The 23311-nt window shown below is 44.3% G+C and overlaps 1 protein-coding gene across 1 annotated transcript in view; it reads left to right on the top strand.

Moving 5' to 3' along the window:
• LOC120928037 (granulocyte-macrophage colony-stimulating factor receptor subunit alpha-like) overlaps window positions 1–23311 on the top strand; it is a 72961-nt gene that overhangs the window by 42452 nt on the left and 7198 nt on the right. Inside the window, exons 8-10 of the mRNA XM_040339108.1 lie at window positions 4082–4250; window positions 7939–8041; window positions 9876–9960. Coding sequence (XP_040195042.1) covers window positions 4082–4250; window positions 7939–8041; window positions 9876–9960 — 357 coding nt within the window. The remainder of the gene's footprint in view (window positions 1–4081; window positions 4251–7938; window positions 8042–9875; window positions 9961–23311) is intronic.

A 23311-nucleotide genomic window follows, 5' to 3' on the forward strand; every position in this document is an offset into this window, starting at 1 on the left:
ACCTGCTGCTATGGCACTCGGCAGGACTTGGCTTGGCGGCGCTCGGAGAGCTAACATTGGAGAGCCTGCATGCCTGAGATATGGGGCTTTTCAGGGACCCATTCGGGGCTCTAGCCACCCAAGCCCGGGGGCCTCCGTCGCCCCTGCCCATGCTGATCCATTTCCACAGCCAAAAGCGCCTACAATGGGCCCGTAAACTTCAGAACTGGACCACAGAGCAATAGAAGAAGGTGGGCTGGTCTGATGAATTTAAGAATGGTTTGAGGAACACAACAAAGAGTTTGAGGTGTTGACTTGTCCTCCAAAGTCTCCAGATCTCAATCCATTGAGCATCAGTGGAATGTGCTGGAAAAACAAGTTGGATCCTTGGAGGCCCCACCTGACCTTGCAACTTATAGGACTGAAAGGAGCTGCTACTGATGGCTTGGTGCCGATACCACAGCTAGACGTGTGCAATTCTTTTTTGACAAATTCGTAAATTTGGAAATATCCGAATTAACAAAATACCGTTTAACAAATTTTTCCGAATATTTGTAAATTTGAATATTCAAAAACGTAAAAATTCGAAAATTCAGAATTTCTACATTTTCTGACTTTAGAATTTTCACATTTTCGAATTTTCAGAATTCAAAATTCAAAATTTTAAAATCTGAAAATTCAAGAGAAGAATGAATATCCCAAAATGTTAAAATCTGAAATAATACTAACTAATAATAACTTAACTATTACTAACTATTAAATGATAGGTATTGGAATTTCCTTTCAAATTTGGCTGTAAGTTCTATTTTGTTTCATCCGTTTTGTGTTTTTTTATTTTTTATTTTTTTTGGTTATTCGTTAAGATCGAAGTTCGTAAATTTAAAAAATGTAATTTCGTACATTTGAAAATCCGAAATTCAGAAATAATAACTAACTATTAAATCATAGGTATTGGAATCTCCTTTAAAATTTGGCTGTTTTATGAATGTAACGAAAACAAATTTATCCGAAGTTGCGGATTATCTGAAATAACGAATGCCGTATCTAAACGAATGGAACGTAACAAATTAATAATAATAAATAACAATAATAATAACAACTTTTTATTATTATTTTTATTAATTATTAATTTGTTTCGTTCCATATGTTTAGGTGCAACATTCGTTATTTCAGGTAATACGCAACTTCGGATAAATTCGTATTTATTAAGTTCACTAACAGCCAAATTTGAAAGGAGATTTGGAAATTCTAAAATTCATGAAATCTGAAAATAAGAACGAAAATTCATAAACCAGAAAATTTGAAAACCTGAAATAACTAAATAATAAGTAACTATTAAATTATAGGTATTGGAATTACCTTTCAAATTTGGCTGTTAGTGAAAGTAATAAAAACGAATTTATCCGAAGTTACGAATGATCCGAAATACCGAATGCCATATCTAAACGGATGGAACGTAACAAATTTATAATAATTAATAACAATCATAATAAACAATAATTATTCATTCATTCGTTCTGTTCCATTCGTTTAAATGCGACATTCTTTATTTTGGATAATTCGTAACTTCGGAAAAATTCGTATTCATTACATTCACTAACAGCCAATTTTGAAAGGAAATTCCAATACCTATAATTTAATAGTTAGTTATTATTATTAGTTAGTTAGTTAGTTATTATTTAGAATTTTTAGACTTTCGGACTTTCGTTTTTAACTTTTCCTTTCGAATTTACGAATTTTCAAATTTACGAATTATAAATATTACGAATTTTCAAATTTACGAATTATAAATATTACGAATTTACAAATTCCGTATTTACAAATTTACGAATTCTGAATTTTCTAATTTACGAATTCTGAATTTACGAATTTACGATTTTCCGAATTTTCTAATTCCCAATTTACAAATTTACGAATTTAAGAATTCCCGAATTTACAAATTTTCTAATTTGCGAAAAAAAATAACAAAAATAAATGAATTTTTCGGCAGTGCACATGTCTATTGTCGTGTGCCGGTCGGAAGCCTTCCCTATGGGTAGAATACAATGATCAGCATTGCCGGGTGTAGCTGGTGGCACCGATCATTCAGGAAAAACCAGGCAGGCTTTTTGTGCACAAGCCAATTGATAGATCGACTTTAGTACAGCCAACTAGCCCACACATGCATCAATATTCGGCCCTGTAGAACCAGACGAATTTTGATCCATACATGACCGGCTCTTTAACCCCTTCAATACCGGGCTTTTATACCCACCTCCATACCAGGCCTATTCTGGCACTTCTCTCCTACATGTACAAATCATCATTCTTTTGCTAGAAAATTACTCAGAAACCCCAAACATTATATATGTTTTTTTAGAAGACACCCTAGGGAATAAAATTACGGTCATTATAACTTTTTATCTTGCACGGTATTTGCGCAATAATTTTTCAAACGCCTTTTTTTGGAAAAAAAAAGGTTTCATGAATTAAAAAACAGTAAAGTAAGCCCAATTTTTTTTTTGTAAAATATGAAAGACGATGTTGCGCCGAGTAAATAGATACCTAACATGTCACGTTTTAAAATTGGGCACACTCATGGAATGGCGCCAAACTTCGGTACTTAAAAATCTCCATAGGAGACGCTTCGAATTTTTTTACAGGTTACCAGTTTAGCGTTACAGAGGAGGTCTAGTGCTAGAATTGTTGCTCTCGCTCTCATGCCACGTACACACGATAATTTTTCAGCATGTTGAAAAAACAAAGTTTTTCCCAACTTCATCATTAAAACGACGTTGCCTACACACCATCGTTTTTAAAAAATTATCTAGCAAAGCGCGGTGACGTACAACACGTACGACGGCACTATAAAGGGGAAGTTCCATTCGCCTTTAGCTGATTCCGTGTTGGCAAAAGACGATTTGCGCTTTTTTGTCTGTTACAGCGTGATGAATGTGCTTACTCCATTATGAACGGTAGTTTTACCAGAACGAGCGCTCCCGTCTCATAACTCGCTTCTGAGCATGCGTGCGTTTTTTAAAAACGACATAGTTTAAAACTACGTTAAAAAATGCAGCATGTTCAAATTTTTTTTTATCGTTTTTCAGAACCTGAAAAATGATGTGCAGCCCACACACCATCATTTTAAATGACATTTTTGAAAAACAAAGTTTTTTTCATGCCGAAAAATTATCGTGTTTGAGTGAGTGATAAATTTATATAGCGCAACACATGCGAACTGAATCGCCTCCTGGCGCGGCATAACGCATGCGGCGATACCTCATATATGTGGTTTGAACGCCGTTTACATATGTGGGCAGGACTTACGTGTGCGTTCGCTTCTAAGTGCAAGCTACCGGGGACAGGGGCGTTTACATTTTTTTTATTATAATTTTTTATTTTTTACTTCATTTTTTATTTTTATTTTTTACACTTTTTAAAAAAAAAAATTTTTTTATCACTTTTATTCCTATTACAAGGAAAGTAAACGTCCCTTGTAATAGGAATCACTGTGACAGGTCCTCTTTATGGAGAGATGGGGGGGTCAATAAGACCAGGCTGGAAAGCATGAGATCGGGAAAAATAAATCGCCGATCTCATGCTTACTAGCCGCAATTGCGGCTTTTTTTTACTTCCGGGTACCTGGGCGTGGCGTCAAAACATTGTACGCGGGCCTCCGACGGTCATAGAGATGACTAGTGACCATCTGATCACCGGAAATCTCTATGCTCGTCATCTGGCGCCAGACGATTCTTTCTCCGGGCCCCCGATGGCACGGGAGAGCCCGGAGAAGCACCGGATGGTGGCGGGAGGGGGAGGATGTCCCCTCCCGCCGCCTATAAGAACGATCAAGCGGCGGAACTGCCGTTATGATCGTTCTTATCATGCGCAGAATCACTGTCACGAAAGAAAGATATCCGAATGATGCCTCTAGCTGCACCCATCATTCAGATATCCCCCCACAAATCCCAGGACGTCATATGACGTCCACCCAGGATGGGAGATCCCCTCTGTGGACGTCATATGACTATGGGCCGGTACTGAAGTGGTTAATCATTGGTTGATATAAATCTGTCCGGATCCATACAATGCGCTCACACTCACTGCAATCATTTCATTTCAGACTATAGTGCCATCAGATAAGATTGTACAAGCTCGGAGAGGGCGGAATTCATACAAAGTAAATAAACTGCTCGGGAATGAAATCCTCGCCGTATCCATGAGAGCGAAGTGCAAGCAGCAATATTCGAAAAACACGACGTGGAGTCGATGGAGTGAGCCAATCATATACGGCAAGTAATCAAAGTATTAATCAGAACATTGAAGTTTAATCTGCATTAAGGACATGTTTTTTGAAGCACTGATTGGAGCAAGAGGCTCTAAGGCCTCGTACACACGACGGGACATGTCCGATGAAAACGGTCCGCGGACATGTCCGCTGGCGGATTTTGGTCTGATGGCTGTACACACCATCAGACCAAATTTCCCGCGGACAGCGAACGCGGTAACGTGGCCGCGACAATGACGTGGCGACGTGCGCGGCCCTGGAAGGTCAATGCTTCCACGCATGTGTCAAATCACTTTGACGCATGCGAGGGCTTTCGGCCGAGCGGACATGTCCGGTGAGTCGTACAGACGACCGAACATGTCCGACGGACAGGCTTCCAGCGGACATGTTTCTTAGCATGCTAAGAAACATTTGTCCGCTGGAAACCTGTCCGATCCGCCGGAAATTTGTCCGGTCGGCCGTACAGACGACCGAACATGTCCGCGGAAACTGGTCCGCTGGACCAGTTTCAGCGGACATGTTCGGTCTTGTGTACGAGGCCTTATAGGGTTGGGCTCGGGGGACACAGCGAATGAATATTCACTATTGTAACACTGCTCCTCCTCCTAGCCAATCAGGAAGCAGGTCTGAGATCTCATCAGCCGACTGGCTGAGAGGAAAGGTGATCCTATTGGACGCCTAGGAGGAGGGGAGGAGACGCACGACAGAAGCGAGGAAGAGAAGACACAGGAGCCGCTGCCCGGATTCCCACTGCCTGGATACATACTGTCCGGATGCCCGCTGCCTGAATGCCCATTGCACGCTTCCCGGATTCCCGCTGCACCAGATGCCGGTTGAACGCTTCCCAGATTCCCGCTGCCCGAATGCCCACTGCCCAGATGCCGGTTGAATGCTTCCTGGATGCCCGCTGCCCGAATGGCTGCTACCCGGATACATACTGCCCTGATGCCCGATGCCCGTTGCACATATTCCGGATGCCCGTTGCACATATTCCGGATGCCCGTTGCACGCTTCACGGATGCCCAAATGCCCGCTGCCCAGATGCACACTGCCCGGATTTCCGCTGCCCAGATGCCGGTTGCACGCTTCCTGAATGCCCGCTGCCCGAATGCCTGCTGCTCGAATGCTTGTTGCACCCTTTCCAGATTCCCGCTGCCCAAATGCCCGTTGCATGCTTCCCAGATGCCCCGCTGCCCAGATGCACACTGCCCAGATTCCCGCTGCCCGAATGCCGGTTGCAAGCTTCCTGGATGCCCGCTGCCCGAATGCCTGCTGCAAAAAACCCGTTGCACCGGATTCCTGCTGCCCGAATGCCCGTTGCACGTTTCACAGGTGCCTGCCACCTAGATGGGGGATGTGCCAGACTGGCAGACAGCGAGCTAGCGGAGGAGTAAGTTGAGGTGCCACCACCGCCACAGGGGTGGTTCTATGCCCCCCCCCCCAAAAAAAACACCAGCCGCTGATATCCCTAGGCAGGCTGTAGGCTGCATGTTCATAGGTAACACCCACATGCTGATGCTGAGCCTCTGTGATTGAAAGAACTGAAATCCAATGAATGAAAGAGGTCAAAGGGCAGGGACAGTCCCGCTGGGGAGGAAAGGGTTAGATGATTTTTTTCTGCTTCAGTTCTGTAACACTTACAGGTCTTCTTGTCCCTGCCCCGGGCAGTGAAAGGAGAAGCAGTAGACTGATGCTGATGTCACTCTACTCTCTCTCCTCCAATCAGCTAGCCCCCATTGCTAGCACACAGGCACTGCAGCAATACTGATTGGCTCCTTGTGCTGCTTCATTCTCCCACTCTCCAGTCCTGCTGTACAGGGAGAGCCATAGGCAGATATCAAGCCACATTCAGGTACTTACACTGCTTGTATTAGGGGCCGGTTCACACCGTAGAAACGCAGTCCAGATGCATTCCAGATGCTTTTCAGCATTTGCGTTTTTGATATGTTTTTGATGTGTTCCAGTGCGTTTTTGATGCAGCTCAGTGCATTCCCCCCCCCCCCTTTTTTCTTACCCTTAGGGCCTGGTTCACACTTAGGCTCCATTCACACCTTGGCGTTCCGTTTTGCGGTCAGAATCGCCGCAATTCTGCCCAGGATTCGAAAACGCCACTAAATCGCGGCCACCAAATCATGCCGCAATTGAGCCCGACGAATCGCGGTAAAATCGAGGTTCAAAACGCGGAAGCAGAATCGCGTAAACGCCCAAAAGAAGTTCTTCTTTTGGGCGTTCCGCGATTCTGCTTGCATGATTCCTGCCGCGATTCGTCGAGCAAAATCGCACCGCGATTTGGCGCCATTCAAAATAGCGGGAATCGCAAGAGGCGCCCCGCCATTTGCGCCATTTCCAAATCGCGGGGGGGCAGAATCGCTGTCGATTCCTCCCCCACAAAATGGAACGCCAAGGTGGGAATGGAGCCTGATGCAGGTTGCAGTTTGCATATTCGAGGCCCTTTCCATAAAATGCACAGATGTGAACTACATCCAGAGGTGGCGCTAGGCTTTGTGAGGCCTTAAGCAAAATTTAGACCCCATAAGCAGATAAAAATGGCTGCAGGAAGATGCACGGATCTAGCACACAGTGGGGTAGATTCAGAAAGCAATTGCGTCTGCGTAACCATAGTTATGCAGCGCAATTGCTTAGTTGCGCCGGCGTATCGACTGCTCCTGATTCAGAGAGCTCGATACGCCGACTGCAGCCTAAGATATGACTGGCATAAGGCTCTTATGCCGTCGTATCATAGGCTGCATTCTTACGCTGGCCGCTAGGTGGCGTTCCCGTAGTGGTCAGCGTAGAGTATGCGAATTGCATACTAACGCCGATTCACAACCGTATGCGCGCCCTACGTACGCAGTTTACGTTCGTCGGGTTCCGCGTAAGGCTGCTCCTGCTATTAGCAGGGGCAGCCAATGGTAAGTATACCCGTCGTTCCCGCGTCGCGATGTTTGAAAATGACGTCGTTTGCGTAAGTGAATCGTGAATGGCGCTGGACGCCATTTACGTTCACGTTGAAGCAAATGACATCCTTGTGACGTCATTTGCCGCAATGCACATCGGGAAAGTTTCCCGACGGAGCATGAGCACTACGTTCGGCGCGTGAAAGCGCCGAACGTAAATGATCCACGCCCCCTACGGGATCATTTAAATTACGCGCCCTTACGCCGGGCATTTTCAAGGAGCGCCCGCGCAAATTACGTAGCTTCCGGAGGCGCAGCGTTAAAAGAGGGCGCAAAAGGTACCTGAATCTACCCCAGTGATTGAGCCGAGGCAAAATAGGTGGCCACGAGGCCCCATGTGAGTGCGAGGCCTTAAGCGACTGCCTAATTTGCTTAATTAAAGAGCCGCCTCTGACTACATCCATGGGAATCCATGTTATATGGACTGTCGTGTGTTTCTGGACAACGGAAAACGCACTAAAAAATGCATCAATTTGAACCAGGCCTTTATAAGGACATACCAGTGCGGGGTTTTTTATGCGTTTTACCGCGTTCCAGTGCAGGAAAATGCAGCATGTTCTACTTTTTTTTCTGGAGCTGGAACCCACTGGTGTGAACTATGCCATTGAAAACCATAAAACCTACTTTCCATGCGTTTTTGGTGCATAAAAAAACGCACCGGACTGCATGTGGTGTGAACTGGCCCTTAAAAAAATATATATTTAAAATTCTCATTTGTGATTCTTTTTTCCTCAGACTCCAGACCTGGTTCTACACCTCTTGCACCTCACCACATCCTACTTCTCCTGGGAATAGTGACAGCGACTGTCCTGATCGCCATCGTGTTCCTGTGTCACAGGTAATCCCCTGATCACTGCTAACACCCGGAGTTCCACTTTAGGGCAACCGTACAGCATCTAGAATGACTGCAGAAATCTTCCCTGGGACCCGCAGCTCCTGTATACAGCCGCCTATACAGTAGACAGCAAATAAAAGATGCGGCTGTATGCGGGCAGTCGTCTTTAGCACGTGCACGGCCATATGCCCTACCTGCGTTTGGGCCATGCATCCATGCAAATGCTTTAGGCAACCACCTGTGTATACCTGCATACAGCCAATCGCTGCCTATGCAATTCATAGGGAAGTTTTAGGCAGTGGCGGCAGCTCCATTAGGGAAAGCCAGGTAATTTTTTTGGTTTATTTTGGGGCACCCAACGTGAGGCCCAGTGGAAGTCAGGTCTTTTTATTTATTTTTTAGGGCGTCAAACATGAGGCCCGGTGGAAGCCAGTTCTTTTTTTTTGGGAGGGGGTGCCCAACGTGAGGCCCGGTGAAAGACAGGTCTTCTTTTTTTTTTTTTGGTCGCCCAACGTGAGGCCCGGTGGAAACAGGTCTTTTTGGTTGATAGGGAATAAATTGCTATAGACACACTCCAGAAACCAGGTCTTTTTTTTGGGGGGTGCCCGATGTGAGGACCAGTGGAAGCCAGTTCTTTTTTTCGGGGGGGGGGGGGGGGGGGTGCCCAACGCAAGGCCTGGTGAAAGACATGTCTTTTTTTTTTGGTCGCCCAATGTGAGGCCTGGTGGAAGACAGGTCTTCTTTTCTTTTTTTTTTTGGTCGCCCAACGTGAGGCCCGGTGGAAACAGGTCTTTTTGGTTGATAGGGAATAAATTACTATAGACACACTCCAGAAACCAGGTCTTTTTTTTGGGGGGTGCCCAATGTGAGGACCAGTGGGGCGCCCAACGCGAGGCCTGGTGAAAGACAGGTCTTTTTTTTTGGTCGCCCAATGTGAGGCCTGGTGGAAGCCAGGACCTTTCTTTTTTTTCTTTTTGGGCACCCAACATTAGGCCCAGTGAAAGTCAGGTAATTTTTTTGGTTTATCTTGGGATGGCCAACGTGAGCCCCGGGGGAAGCCAGGTCTTTTTTTTTTTTTTTGGTCGCCCAACGTGAGGCCTGGTGGAAGGTAGGTCTTTTTCATTTTTTTTAGGACATCCAACGTGAGGCCCAGTGGAAGCCAGTTATTTTTTTCGGGAGGGGGGCGTCCAACATGAGGCCTGTTGAAAGACAGGTCTTTATTTTTACTTTTATTTTGGTCGCCCAATGTGAGGCCCGGTGAAAGCCAGGTCTTTTTTTTTTGGGGTTGCCCAATGTGAGGCCCGGTGGAAGCCAGGTCTTTTTTTTTTTTGGGGTTTCCCAATGTGAGGCCCGGTGGAAGGTAGGTCTTTTTAGTTTTTTTAGGACATCCAACGTGAGGCCCAGTGGAAACCAGTTCTTTTTTCGGTAAAGAAGGGCGCCCAATGTGAGGCCCGGTGAAAGACAGGTCTTCTTTCTTTTTTTTTTTTGGTCTCCCAACGTGAGGCCCGGAGGAAGCCAGGTCTTCTTATCTTCAATACCTAACCTCACCAATGTTCTTTTTGGTTGATTGGGAATAAATTCCTACAGACACACTCCAGAATTTTTTGGCAAGCCTTCCCAGAAAAGTGAAGGATGTTATAGCCGGAAAGGGAGGGGTGGTTAGGTGTTCCTGAGCATTTGTCCCTATAGTATCATCCAGCATGTTAAGTATTTTGGCAGAGCTCAGGATGCTGGTGGTTGTTATCCATGAATATTGTTCACCTGAATCAGCTTAATATTATCTTTTTATTTTAGATTTTATATCAAATTAATTTTTATTTATTTTTTTACTGTTCAGGTTCCGGATATGGAAAAAGCTATTTCCAAAAGTTCCACAGCCAGCAATGAAGTATTTTGATCAATCTGTACAGAAGGAGTTTCAGGTAATGGCCATACTTTGACTTTTATATGACTTTTATATGATCAGTGTAGAAACAAAGCATCAATATATTGTAAGGGGGCTTTATACCTACAGCTAATTCACATCTGGCAGTGAACTGGAGCACTCAAAAGTCGTTGTTGTCATGTTCGTGGTCAGTGCCGCCGCTCAGTGCGACCCATTGAAGCGAATAGCGATGTAATTGAACATTGGCACAGCAGGTGGTGAGGAGGTATAATATCACCTCTGCACTGCCTGTCAAATGCCTCTGAGCCTAAGCCCCACTAATGATGTTGGCCCCATGTGCGGCTCCATATAGGGATGAGCTGAGGTTCTGGCCAAACTGAAGGGGGAATTTAGGGGACAATTCTGTGAAATGCAGATCACCGAGGGAGGGGTGCTGGTGACATCATTGACCTAATATGGCCGTACTAATTCAATGACATTATCCATAAATGGCAATGTGGTCATATTAGGCCAGTGTTTCTCAATTCCAGTCCTCAGGCCCCCCCAACAGGTCAGGTTTTCAGGATTTCCATTATTTTGCACAGGTGATTTGATCAGTTTCACTGCCTTAGTAATCACCACAGCCTTTTCATCTGAGGGAAATGCTGAAAACCTGATATGTTGGGGGGGCCTGAGGACTGGAATTGAGAAACACTGTATTAGGCCAATGATGTCACCAACATCTCCGCCCCACATGATGTAATGCTGGTTGAGATCATTGACCCAATATGGCAACATGGCCATAATAGTTCAATGACATTGTCCATAAATGGCCATGTGGTCATATTAGGCTAATGAAGTCACCAGCATCCCCACCCTGCAGCCACCCATAACAAATGGGCAGGGGTGCTGGTGACATCATTGACCAAATATGGACATTTTAGTTCAATTATATTGTCCATAAATGGCCAGGTGATCATATTAGGCCAATGATGTCACAAGCATCCACACCCCGCAGCTACATGATGTAATGTTGGTGACATCATTCACCTAATATGTCAACATGGCCATACTTGCTGAATGGCATTGTTCATAAATGGTGATGTGGTCATATTAGGTCAATGAGGTCACCAGCATTCCATTATGTGTGGCTGCAGGGAGGGATGCTGGTGACGGCATTGTCCTGCCCAATATGGTCACATGGTCATATTTGGGCAATGCCATTTACCAAATATGGACATTTATGGACAATGTCATTGAGCTAGTGTGGCCATATTAGGCCAATGACATCACCAGTGTCCTTGCGTCTTTGTTACATGTGGCTGTATGGTGGGGATGCCGGTGACATCATTGACCTAATATGGCAACATTGAAAGATTTTCTTCTCTATTCCTGTTCCGGTGATAACCCAAAATTTGGGATTTTCGCTTTTACTCTTGGTGATAAGAGTAAATATGACAAATAGAGGGGGGGGGATCTCCCTAACAGGGAGACATAAACCAATAAAAACCTGGTAGGGACTCTAATCCCTCTTTCCAAAACCAAAAGAAAAATGTTTTGCCTTTATACAGGATTAATACAACCATAGATTTGATGGAAGGAATGTGGAAATAGGGGTACACATTATACAACACAAATTGAAGTAACCAGTAAAGATGAACAGTCTCAATAAGGTCCGATGTGTCAATTATCCTTCAGTGAAAAAAAAAAGATGTAGAGACAGCCTGCCGTGAAATAAAAAAGGAATCTAATCCAATAACCAAGTCTTAAAAGACAATATGGACGGTGGGTCCACAGCATGGAAGTAATGTTCCTCAAGTAGAAAAACTGGTGTAAGGATATCCAGAAGTAAATCTTCTCTAAACACATAAAATGGGTACCCTACTGCAACTGGTGGACCCGTATGCCAGCGACAACGGATTGTATGAGCATAGATATCCGAATCGCTATAAACCCAGATGACAACCAGGACCTGAACTCTCCAATGGAAACTTCCAATCGGCCCTCGTAGTACTCGGACCACACTGTAGCCACAACAGTGAGAGGGACCTAGGATCTCCAATGGAAGCCTCCAGATAGACCTTGTGGTAACCCAACCGGACTGGAAGGGTGAAAAACTGGATGGAGTTGACACGCTGGCTATGACCCCAGCATATGTGATATGTGGATGAAAAAAAGGAGAGGGGGGCTCCAATGGTGTAGCACAAAAAAATTAGTGGGTTTATTAAAACCAACATCGAGATGCCCCTGTAGATGTCCCTGAGGACGAAATGCGTCGGGCTAAGATTCATTGGGTTGCACTGAGTGGCGGCACTGACCACCGAACATGACAACCACGACTTTTGAGCTCTCCAGTTCACTGCATTTGCAGCTTAACCACTTAAGGACCGCCTCCTGCACATATACGTCGGCAGAATGGCACGGCTGGGCACAAGCATGTACCTGTACGTCCTCTTTAAAGCGGGGGTTCACCCAAAAATAAATTTTTAACATTACATTCAGCCGAGTTGTCCTAATGACAATCGCTGTTTTTTTTTTTTTTTTTTTCCGTACATACCGTATTTTCACCGCCGCTTCCGGGTATGTCTTCTGCGGGACTGGGCGTTCCTAATTGATTGACAGGCTTCCGACCGTCGCATACTACGCGTCACGAGTTGCCGAAAGAAGCCAAACGTTGGTGCGGCTCTATACGACGCCTGCGCACCGACGTTCGGCTTCTTTTGGCAACTCGTGACGCGCAGTATGCAGCAGTCGGAAGCCTGTCAATCAATTAGGAACGCCCAGTCCCGCAGAAGACATACCTGGAAGCGGCGGTGAAAATACGGTATGTACGGGAAAAAAAAAAAAAAAAAAAAACAGCCGATTGTCATTAGGACAACTCGGCTGAATGTAATGTTAAAAGTAAATTTTTTGGGTGAACCTCCGCTTTAAGTGCCCAGCCGTGGGTCCGAAGCTCCATGACCGCAGGACCCGCGGACCCGATCACCGCTGGAGTCCCGCGGTCGGTCCCCGGATCTGAAGAACGGGGAGAGGTGAGTGTGTAAACACAGCTTCCCTGTTCTTCACTGTGACGCCGTCATTGATCGTGTGTTCCCTGATATAGGGAAGCACGATCAATGACATCACACGTCCAGCCCCGCCCCCCTACAGTTAGAAACACAGATGAGGTCACACTTAACCCATTCAGCGCCCCCTAGTGGTTAACTTCCAAACTGCAATTGTAATTTTCACAGTAAACAATGCATTTTTTGCTGTGAAAATGACAATTGTCCCAAAAATGTGTCAAAACTGTCCAATGTGTCCGCCATAATGTCGCAGTCACGAAAAAAATCTCTGATCGCCGCAGTTAGTAGTAAAAAAAAATTATTAATAAAAATGCAATAAAACTATCCCCTATTTTGTAAACACTATACATTTTGCGCAAACCAATTAATAAACGCTTATTGCGATTTTTTTACCAAAAATAGTTTTTTTTTTTGATGTCACAATGTAGAGTATAAGATTTCCTATCATCTGTGCCCAGTCTTGCCACACAGAGTTAATCCAGCTCTGAGCAATCCTCTTTAATTGTTCAGTGAAAATTAACAGACTTCCAAATAAAAACCTAATTTACATATTTGTCTATTTACATATCTAGCTTGGACATGTTTATCATATGTTATGTTATGTTTATCATAATAGGAATAGGAATAGGAAATAGGATAGGAAATAGGAAATCTTAGGGGTAGATTCACAAAGGAGATACGACGGCGTATCTCTGAGTCTGGCCGGTCGTATCTATGCACCTGATTCTTAGAATCAGTTACGCATAGATTTCTATTAGATCCGACAGACGTAAGTCTCTTACTCCGTCGTATCTTAACTGCATATTTATGCTGGCCGCTAGGGGCGTGTACACTGATTTACGCCTAGAATATGTAAATCAGCTAGATACGCAAATTCACGAACGTACGCCCGGCCGACGCAGTACAGTTACGCCGTTTACATTAGGCTTTTCCCGGCGTAAAGTTACCCCTGCTATATGAGGCTTATATGCGGCGTACCAATGTTAAGTATGGACGTCGTTCCTGTAAGTCGTCCGTAAGTCGTCCGTGAATGGGGCTGGACGTCATTTACGTTCACGTCGAAACCAATACGTCCTTGCGGCGTACTTTGGAGCATGCACACTGGGAAATTCCACGGACGGCGCATGCGCCGTCTGTGAAAAACGTCAATAACGTCAGGTCAGGGTTAATTTACATAACACACGCCCACCTCTTCACAATTTGAATTAGGCGGACTTACGATGGCCTATTTACGCTACGCCGCCGCAACTTTCTTTTGAGAATACGGCACTTGCCTGTAAAAGTTGCGGAGGCGTAACATAAATAGGATACGTTACGCCCGCACAAACATATGCCATTCTACGTGAATATACCCCTCATACTCTACATTGTGACATAAATTTAAAAAAACATTTGTCCGCGGCAATTCCGACAACAATTGTCCAATGGAGCGTACAGACGGTCGGATTGTCCGATAAAACACGTCCGTCGGACCGTGGTTGTCAGAAAGTTTGATTGTGTGTATGGGCCTTTAATATTGTAAATGTTTTTTTTTTTTTGTTTTTTGTTTTCGGAATTTTTTAGATTGTACTATGTGAGCAATAGTTACACTATAAAGAGGACGCTCCTTGCAATCAGATTCATACCGAGGCAACATTCGCAGAAAGAGGAAGAGCACAAGTTGTCATTGGCGCCTCTTTCTCTTATCTTGGTGACATAACCTTTCATATGAACAGTAAAAGAGAAGTAGGAGCCGATTCTAAATATATTCCAAATTCTAGCGTGAAACAATATGTTACCTAGAAGGTCAACAATACAAGAGTGATTTAAAGTGCAAGTGCTTAACCACTCAAGGACCCCTTCACGCCAATATACGTCGGCAGAATGGCACGGCTGGGCACAATCACATACCTGTACGTTGCCTTTAGGAGCCCAGCCATGGGGTCGCGAGCGTGCCACCGGCGGCGGGCTCGCGCCCTGGTCCGAAGCTCCTTTACCGCGCCCGTGGACTCGATCGCCGCCAGTGTCCCGCGATCGGTCACAGGAGCTGAAGAACGGGGAGAGGTGTGTGTAAACACACCTTCCCTGTTCTTCTGTGTTTCAGTCAGGGCTGTCTTAATGAGAGGGCACACCTGGGCACTGTCCAGGGGCCCCAGATGCATGGGGGGGGGGGTCCTGCACTTTCCCCAAAGCAGCTGGTCTTTAAGCCCACGCTGCCCCAAAATTGGGGGCCCCATGATGGCACTGAGAGTAATATATACACAGGGGAGGCAGTCTACCTCCTACCTACTTGATGTCTGTTTACCTACAATGTTATCATTGTAGGGGCCCCAGAGCATTTCTTTGCCCAGGGGCCCATGATGCTATTAAGACAGCCCTGGTTGCAGTGACACTGATCGTCTGTTCCCTGATATAGGGAACAGACGATCAGTGATGTCACACCTACAGCCAAGCCCCCCCTTAAGTAAGAATCACTCCCTTAGGGCACACTTAACCCCTTTAGCGCCCCCTAGTGGTTAACCCCTTTCACTACCGTTTTCACAGTAATCAGTGCATTTTTATAGCACTTTTTGCTGTGAAAATGACAATGGTCCCAAAAATGTGTCAAAAGTGTCCGAAGTGTCCGCCATAATGTCACAGTCACAAAAACAAATCGCTGATCGCCGCCATTACTAGAAAAAAAAATTATTAATAAAAATGCCATAAAACTATCCCCTATATTGTAAACGCTATAAATTTTCGCGCAAACCAATCGATAAATCGAAATAGGTAGACGAATACGTATCGGCCGAAACTGAGGGGAAAAACGTTTTCTTTTATATCTTTTTTGGGGATATTTATTATAGCAAAAAGTAAAAAATATTGGGGCAGATCCATGTACCTTTGCGACGGGCGCAGCGTATCTAAGATACACTACGCCGCCGTAACTTTGTGCTTTTTTTCCGAATCCTGAAAGAATTTGTGCCGTAAGTTACGGTGGCGTAGTGTATCTTTGGTGGCGTAATGGAGCGCCATTCAAATATCTGTGATGGGGGCGTGTTTTATGTTAATACGTCGTGACCCAACGTAAACAACGTTTTTTTTTAACTGCGCAGGCGCCGTCCGTGGGGGTATCCCAGTGTGCATGCTCGAAATTAACCCGGAACAAGCCAATGCTCACGTCGGTGACGTCATTCTACGCAAATTCCTATTCGCGAACGACTTACGCAAACAACGTAAAAAATGAAAAATTGTACGCGGGAACGACGGCCATACTTAACATTGAGTATGCCTCATAACAGTAGCTTTAACTATACGCCGGAAAAAGCCGAACGCAAACGACGTAAACAAAATGCGCCGGCCGGTCGTACGTTTGTGGATCGCCGTAAATAGCAAATTTGCATACTCGACGCAGAATTCGACGGAAACGCCACCTAGCGGCCGCCAAAAAATTGCAGCTTAGATCCGACGGCGTACTAAGACGTACGCCTGTCGGATCTAGCCGAGATGCCGTCGGATCTTGTTTTGAGGATACAAAACAAAGATACGACGCGCAAAATTTGAAATTACGCGGCGTATCAATAGATAAGCCGCCGTAATTTCTTTGTGGATCTGCCCCATTGTTTTTTTTTTCGAAATTGTCGCTCTATTTTTGTTGATAGCGCAAAAAAATAAAAACCGCAGAGGTGATCAAATACCACCAAAAGAAAGCTCTATTTGTGGGAAAAAAAGGAAGCCAACTTTGTTTGGGAGCCACGTCGCACGACCGCGCAATTGTCAGTTAAAGCGACGCAGTGCCGAATCGCAAAAAGCGGCCTGGTCCTTAACCTGCATAATGGTCCGAGTCTTAAGTGGTTAACTGACAATTGCGCGGTCGTGCGACGTGGCTCCCAAACAAAATTGGCGTAATTTTTTTCCCACAAATAGAGCTTTCTTTTGGTGGTATTTGATCACTTCTGCGGTTTTTATTTTTTGCGCTATACACAAAAAAGAGCGACAATTTTGAAAAAAACACAACATTTTTTTTTACTTCTTGCTGCAATTCTCTATTTACTCGATTCTAAGAACACGCTGACGTTTTATAACTAAAATATTTCAAAGTTCGCTTCCAGAGAGAGACAAAAGCAGGAAACAATTTCACAACTCAGCGAGTGGAGAAATAGGAAGTCGCTTTTCCTTTTTATGTAACAAAAGTTGTATGAGAAGAACTAGAAGGACGACCTCCGGAATCATTTTCAGAGGTGAAATGATAACTAGGCATGTGCAATTTTTTAAGTTACGAATACGTTTTCCGTCAATTTTCGTTATTTTAGTTGATTCGTTAACATACGAATGAACGAACGGTTTAGCGCAATTAATAACGATATTTTCAAAATAACGAATATGAAAAACAACGAAGATACGAAGGATGAAAGAAACGAAAACTTAGAAACAACGAAAATACCGAACCCAAAAAAAAAACGAAAAACGAAATGAACGAAAATGCAAACTTACTAATATTCGAAGACCGAAAAAGAAAACAACTGAAATGCCGAACAAAGAATAAAAAACGAAAATCAAAACAAACGAAAAATAAATTACGAATCTTCGGAAAACGGAAATGAAAACAAGGAAAATACGAAATAATGTAAATTAGCTTCCGTTAGTACTGAAATATTTCTGGACATTGACCAATAGCCACTGAGCGCTGTCCCTTTCCTCTGAAGAGGTTTGTTCCTTCCCCCAATGAGCTTCTTTCTCATTACCTCCTGGCTCCTTGTGTCTTTTTCTGTGTTAGACTGCAGTGCATCTAATTTCTAGATTTGTATTTGTAATATCTGACAGATTTTAGTTTTCTTCTACGTCAGACGTCATTCTAGACAGGGTGTGTGTGCTAACTAATACATTCAAGTCAATCGCAGTAAAGTACGAATTACAAAATGACGACGAGTAGTGTGTCGAATAAACGTAAAATGTATTCTAACAGAATTACGAATGCAATAAAATCTACAAAAGTACGTTTTTACAATCAAAGGAAATTAGACACGAAAATACGAATGATCATAAAGCAACAAAGATATATTTCTTATGAAAATACGAACGCGGCATGATGGAAAATATAATGTAAATACGAATAGCAAAACAACGAAAATTAAACCAACGTAAAAACGAAGGAACGAATAAAATCATTTTAAAAATACGAACGCGGCGGAATACAAAATATAACGAAAATACGAATCTCGATTCAACGAAAAATGAACTAACAGAAAAAAACGGAAACGGAAAAAAGAGTGTTACGAAAATACTAAAAAGTACGAATACGATAACTAACGTCTTACGAAATTACGACTCGTTACGAATCACGATAAACGAACAGAAACGAAACAGAAATAAACGAAAATTTTTGCTGTGCGCATGTCTATTGATAACCACAACTACTATAATGTATGAGAACTCAGAATCAATCAACTTAGACCCCTTTCACAATGAGGAGTTTTTCAGGCAGTTTAGCGCTAAAAAATAGCGCCTAAATACCGCCTGAAAAACTCCCGCTATACCGCCACCGCACCTCCCGGTGTGAAAGGGGCCTTAAACTCACACTAAACTCCAGTATTAAAAAAGAAAATGTTATTCCATTAGGTATTCTTTTCTTCTCAGCCTCCTCCAAATCTCCAAATTCCCTTTTTGCTGCTGTGATCTGACTTCCTGTTGGAGGGTGACCATGTGGGACTCAGGGCCGTTGAAAAGGGGGTACCACCAGTCCTCCTGTAGAGGGCCCGGGCAGCAGAGTGAATTGGATATGGGCAAAGAGGGTGATTGGTGCAGCGGGGGGCAATTACTGAAACCAATACCATGTATGGCTCTCTCTGCAGCAGCTGAAAGCTGGCTTCTCTTCTCCTTCCCGATTGGCTTTCATATGCTGCAGAGGGAGCCAGTAATTGGCTCCCTCCCCCCCACCACACCAATCTCCCTCCCTGTGCACCATACATTTCCCCCTGCTGCCTAGGCCCCTGTGTGCCCCCCTTACCCCTGGAGTGCTGCCGGATTTCCTCCTCTCCTTACCGCCATGAGCTACAAGCAGACCACAGGATCTTTCAAGATGGAGAGTGGGGGAAGAGTTCAGTAAATATGTCATATTTATTAGCCCCCTTCCTCTTCCGAATGAACACAATGAGGATTTTTTTTCAGGATTTTCGCATTTTCGGTTTTCTGGATTTTTTTCATTTTGGTTTTCCAGATTTTCAACTTTTTGGTTTTCCGGAATTTTCGGATTTTCAAATTTTCGGTTTTCAGGATTTTCGAATTTGCTAATTTATTTGAAAAATATGGAAGTTCGATCTTAACGAACACCCCAAAAAACAAACAAATGAAACGAAAACGCGCACATTTTTTGGCAGTGCTCATGTCTAATATTTTTCAGTACAAATCCCATAGTCCACCTCAAGAGCGAGCGAGAGATGGTGGCTGAGAGAAATGAAAGGTACTTTTCTGAGTGAGAATACATACTGGGAAAAAAAATTCAACCTGTTGCCGACTGCTCCATGTACATTTACTGCGGAGCCGCGGCTCCTCTGCGCAGAATTGCGCACAGGTACGTGTTTCTGCATTTCCGGGTCTGGGGCGCTGACCCGCTACCACTGTGATTGGACACGATGTCCGCCAGGACCCGCCGATTGTTCGAGGCACAGGCAGAGCGGCGATCTGTGACGAGGGAAGACTGTGATCCAGTGTTTCTGCTGAGCAGGAACACGGATCTCTGCCTTCCCACAGCTAAAGTATAAGCCTAGGGTAGGAAATGCAGCAGCTACTGTAAGTGGATAAGAGGGTCAACAATTCCCATTTGCAGCCTCACTGTGCCCATTGCAAACATCACTGTGCCCATTGCATGCCTCACTGTGCCCATTGCAAACATCACTGTGCCCATTGCATGCCTCACTGTGCCCATTGCAAACATCACTGTGCCCATTGCAAGCATCACTGTGCCCATTGCAATCCTCACTGTGCCCTTTGCAAGCATCACTGTGCCCATTGCAAACATCACTGTGCCCATTGCAAACATCACTGTGCCCATTGCAAACATCACTGTGCCCATTGCAAACATCACTGGGCCCATTGCAAGCCTCACTGTGCCCATTGCAAGCCTCACTGTGCCCATTGCAAGCCTCACTGTGCCCATTGCAAGCCTCACTGTGCCCATTACAAACATCACTGTGCCCAAGCAAGAACACGGATCTCTGCCTTCCCACAGCTAAAGCACCCCCCCCCCCCATACAGTTAGCAAGCACTGTTTAGGAACACATTCAACCCTGTGACCGCCCCCTGATGTTAACCTAGTGACCGATTTTTCTGCCGCAATATTGTAGTACCAATAGAAGTCGCTGATCGCCGCCATTACTGGTTAAAAAAAAAAAAATCCCCAATTATTTCCCTTATTTTATAGACGGTATAACTTTTGCGCAAACCAATCAATATACGCTTATTGAGATTCTTTGCCAAAAATATGTAGCAGAATACATATTGGCCTAAATTGACGACGAAAGTAGATTTCTTAATTTTTTTTTTTTTTTTATATATATGTTTTATAGCAGAAAGTAAAAAACATTGGCCCGGATTCAGATACAATTGCGTATCTATCGCTTTAACTTAGGGCGCAAGTTCCGTATTCAGAAAGAACTTGCGCCCTAAGTTAAGGCGGCGTAACGTATGTGGTCCGGCGTAAGCCCGCGGAATTCAAATTCTCCATGCAGTGGGCGTGTTGTATGGCAATGATGGCTGACCCCATGTAAATGACGTTTTTGGCTAACGGCGCATGCGCCGTCCGTGAACGTATCCCAGTGCGCATGCTCCAAAATAACCCGCAAAAAGCCAATACTTTTGACGTGAACTTAAATTACGCCCAGCCCTATTCGCGAACGACTTACGCAAACGACGTAATTGACGGAAAATTTGACGCGGGAACGATGTCCATACTTAACATAGGATACGCCTCATATAGCAGGGGTAACTTTACGCTGAAAAAAAAAACCTAACGTAAACGATGTAAAAAAATGCGCCGGGCGGACGTACGTTTCTGAATCGGCGTATCTACCTAATTTGCATATTCCTCGCGTAAATCTACGGAAGCGCCACCTAGCGGCCAGCGTAAATATGCAACTAAGATACGACGGCGTAGGAGACTTACGCTGGTCGGATTTTAGGGAAATCTATGCGTAACTGATTCTACGAATCAGGCGCATAGATACTACCCCGCAACTCAGAGTTACGACGGCGTATCCGGAGATACGCCGTCGTAGCTCCTATCTGAACCCAGGCCATCGTTTTTTTATTTTTTCAAAATTGTCGCTCGTTTTTTGTTTATAGCGCAAAAAATGAAAACCACAGAGGTGATCAAATACCACCAAAAGAAAGCTCTATTCGTCGCACGACCGCGCAATTGTCAGTTAAAGTAATGCAGTGCCGAATTCCAAAAAATGGCACGGTCATGAAGGGGGGGTGGGAAAAACCTTCCGGGGGTGTAGTGGTTAAACCTGAGTGTAGCTTAACCACTTCAGCCCGGAAGAATTTGCCCCCTTCATGACCGGGCCTTTTTTTTTGCGATTCGGCACTGCGTTACTTTAACTGAAAATTGCGCAGTTAATGTTTGGGGGTTCTAAGTCATTTTCTAGCAAAAAAAAAAAAAACAGTTTTTTAACTTGTAAACACCAAATCTCAGAAAAAGAGTCTCGGTCCTTAAGTGGTTAAAAAAAAAAAAACTTTAAAATCACTTTAAAGCGGAACTGTACCCATAACCATTTGATAAAAATAACGTTCTTTAGCAAGGAACATACATTAAATATTAATAATTGTTCTACCAAAATCAGTGTGTGCTGGAAATTGCCTCCAGCGTTGTTTTTGTTTCTTCTTGCTGGAAGCTGCCTTTTTCCCGAAGCCCAAGGCCCCTGAACAGCAGTAAATCTTTAGGCTGTCAGCAGATCTGCTTCTACATTTTCGGCACAGTGCCAAAAAATAGAGAGCAACTGAGCATGTGCAGAGCAGGGTGAGCCGGTGTATTACTGGATTTTAACTGCTTGCCGACGGAGGCAGGTCGGCTCTGCTGGGCGAGATCATGTAGCTATACGTCATCTCGCCGAGCAGCCAATAGGGGCGTGCGCCCCCCGCTCTCCCCTGATGCCGACGCGTGTGCCCGGCGGTCGCGATCACCGCCGGGCACCCGCGATCGCTCGTTACAGAGCGAGAACCCGGGAGCTGTGGATGTAAACACAGCTCCCGGTCCTGTCAGGGGGAGAAATACCTGACCGTCTGTTCATACAATGTATGAACAGCGATCTGTCATTTCCCCTAGTTAGTCCCACCCCCCCCTACAGTTAGAACACACCCAGGGACATACTTAACCCCTTCCCCGCCCCCTAGTGTTAACCCCTTCCCTGCCAGTGGCATTTTTATAGTAATCAATGCATTTTTATAGCACTGATCGCTATAAAAATGCCAATGGTCCCAAAAATGTGTCAAAAGTGTCCCAAGTGTCCGCCATAATGTCGCAGTACTGATAAAAATCACTGATCGCCGCCATTACTAGTAAAAAAAAATATTAAGAAAAATGCCATAAAACTATCCCCTATTTTGTAAACGCTATAACTTTTGCGCAAACCAATCAATATACGCTTATTGCGATTTTTTTTTATACGAAAAATAGGTAGAAGAATACGTATCGGCCTAAACTGAGGAAATAAATATTTTTTTTATATATTTTTGGGGATATTTATAATAGCAAAAAGTAAAAAATATTCATTTTTTTTTCAAAATTGTCGCTCTATTTTTGTTTATAGCGCAAAAACGAAAAACCGCAGAGGTGATCAAATACCACCAAAAGAAAGCTCTGTTTGTGGGGAAAAAAGGACGCCAATTTTGTTTGGGAGCCACGTCGCACGACCGCGCAATTGTCAGTTAAAGCGACGCAGTGCCGAATCGCAAAAAGTGGCCAGGTCATTGACCAGCAACATGGTTCGGGGGTTAAGTGGTTAAACAGTATAGGCACTTGTTTTAATGTTTTACATAGCTATACCCATAGCTCCCAACTGTCCCTGATTTGGAGCAATGTCCCTCTGTCCCTCATTTTGGTCTGATCTATATAGTTGTATATAAAATGCACTTTTTATCTATCAAAAAGTGTCTCCTAGTGCTAAACATTTCATCCGATTTCTAAATGGCTGCATTTGTAAATTCCAAAAGCCAATATAAAGGAAAAGTAGCAAAAAACAAAAGAACAAAAGCTGGACAGCCGCACTCCAAAATTTTCTTTAAAAGAGATGTCTTTTATTTTCAACTGTGCATACAGTCACTGCAAGCCCACAAAAATCAGTATGGCCAACGTTTCGCACTGGCGTCAGTGCTTAGTCATGGCTCAGC

The sequence above is a fragment of the Rana temporaria genome, chromosome 2 (genome assembly GCF_905171775.1).
Source record: "Rana temporaria chromosome 2, aRanTem1.1, whole genome shotgun sequence".
Taxonomy (NCBI): Eukaryota; Metazoa; Chordata; class Amphibia; order Anura; family Ranidae; genus Rana; species Rana temporaria.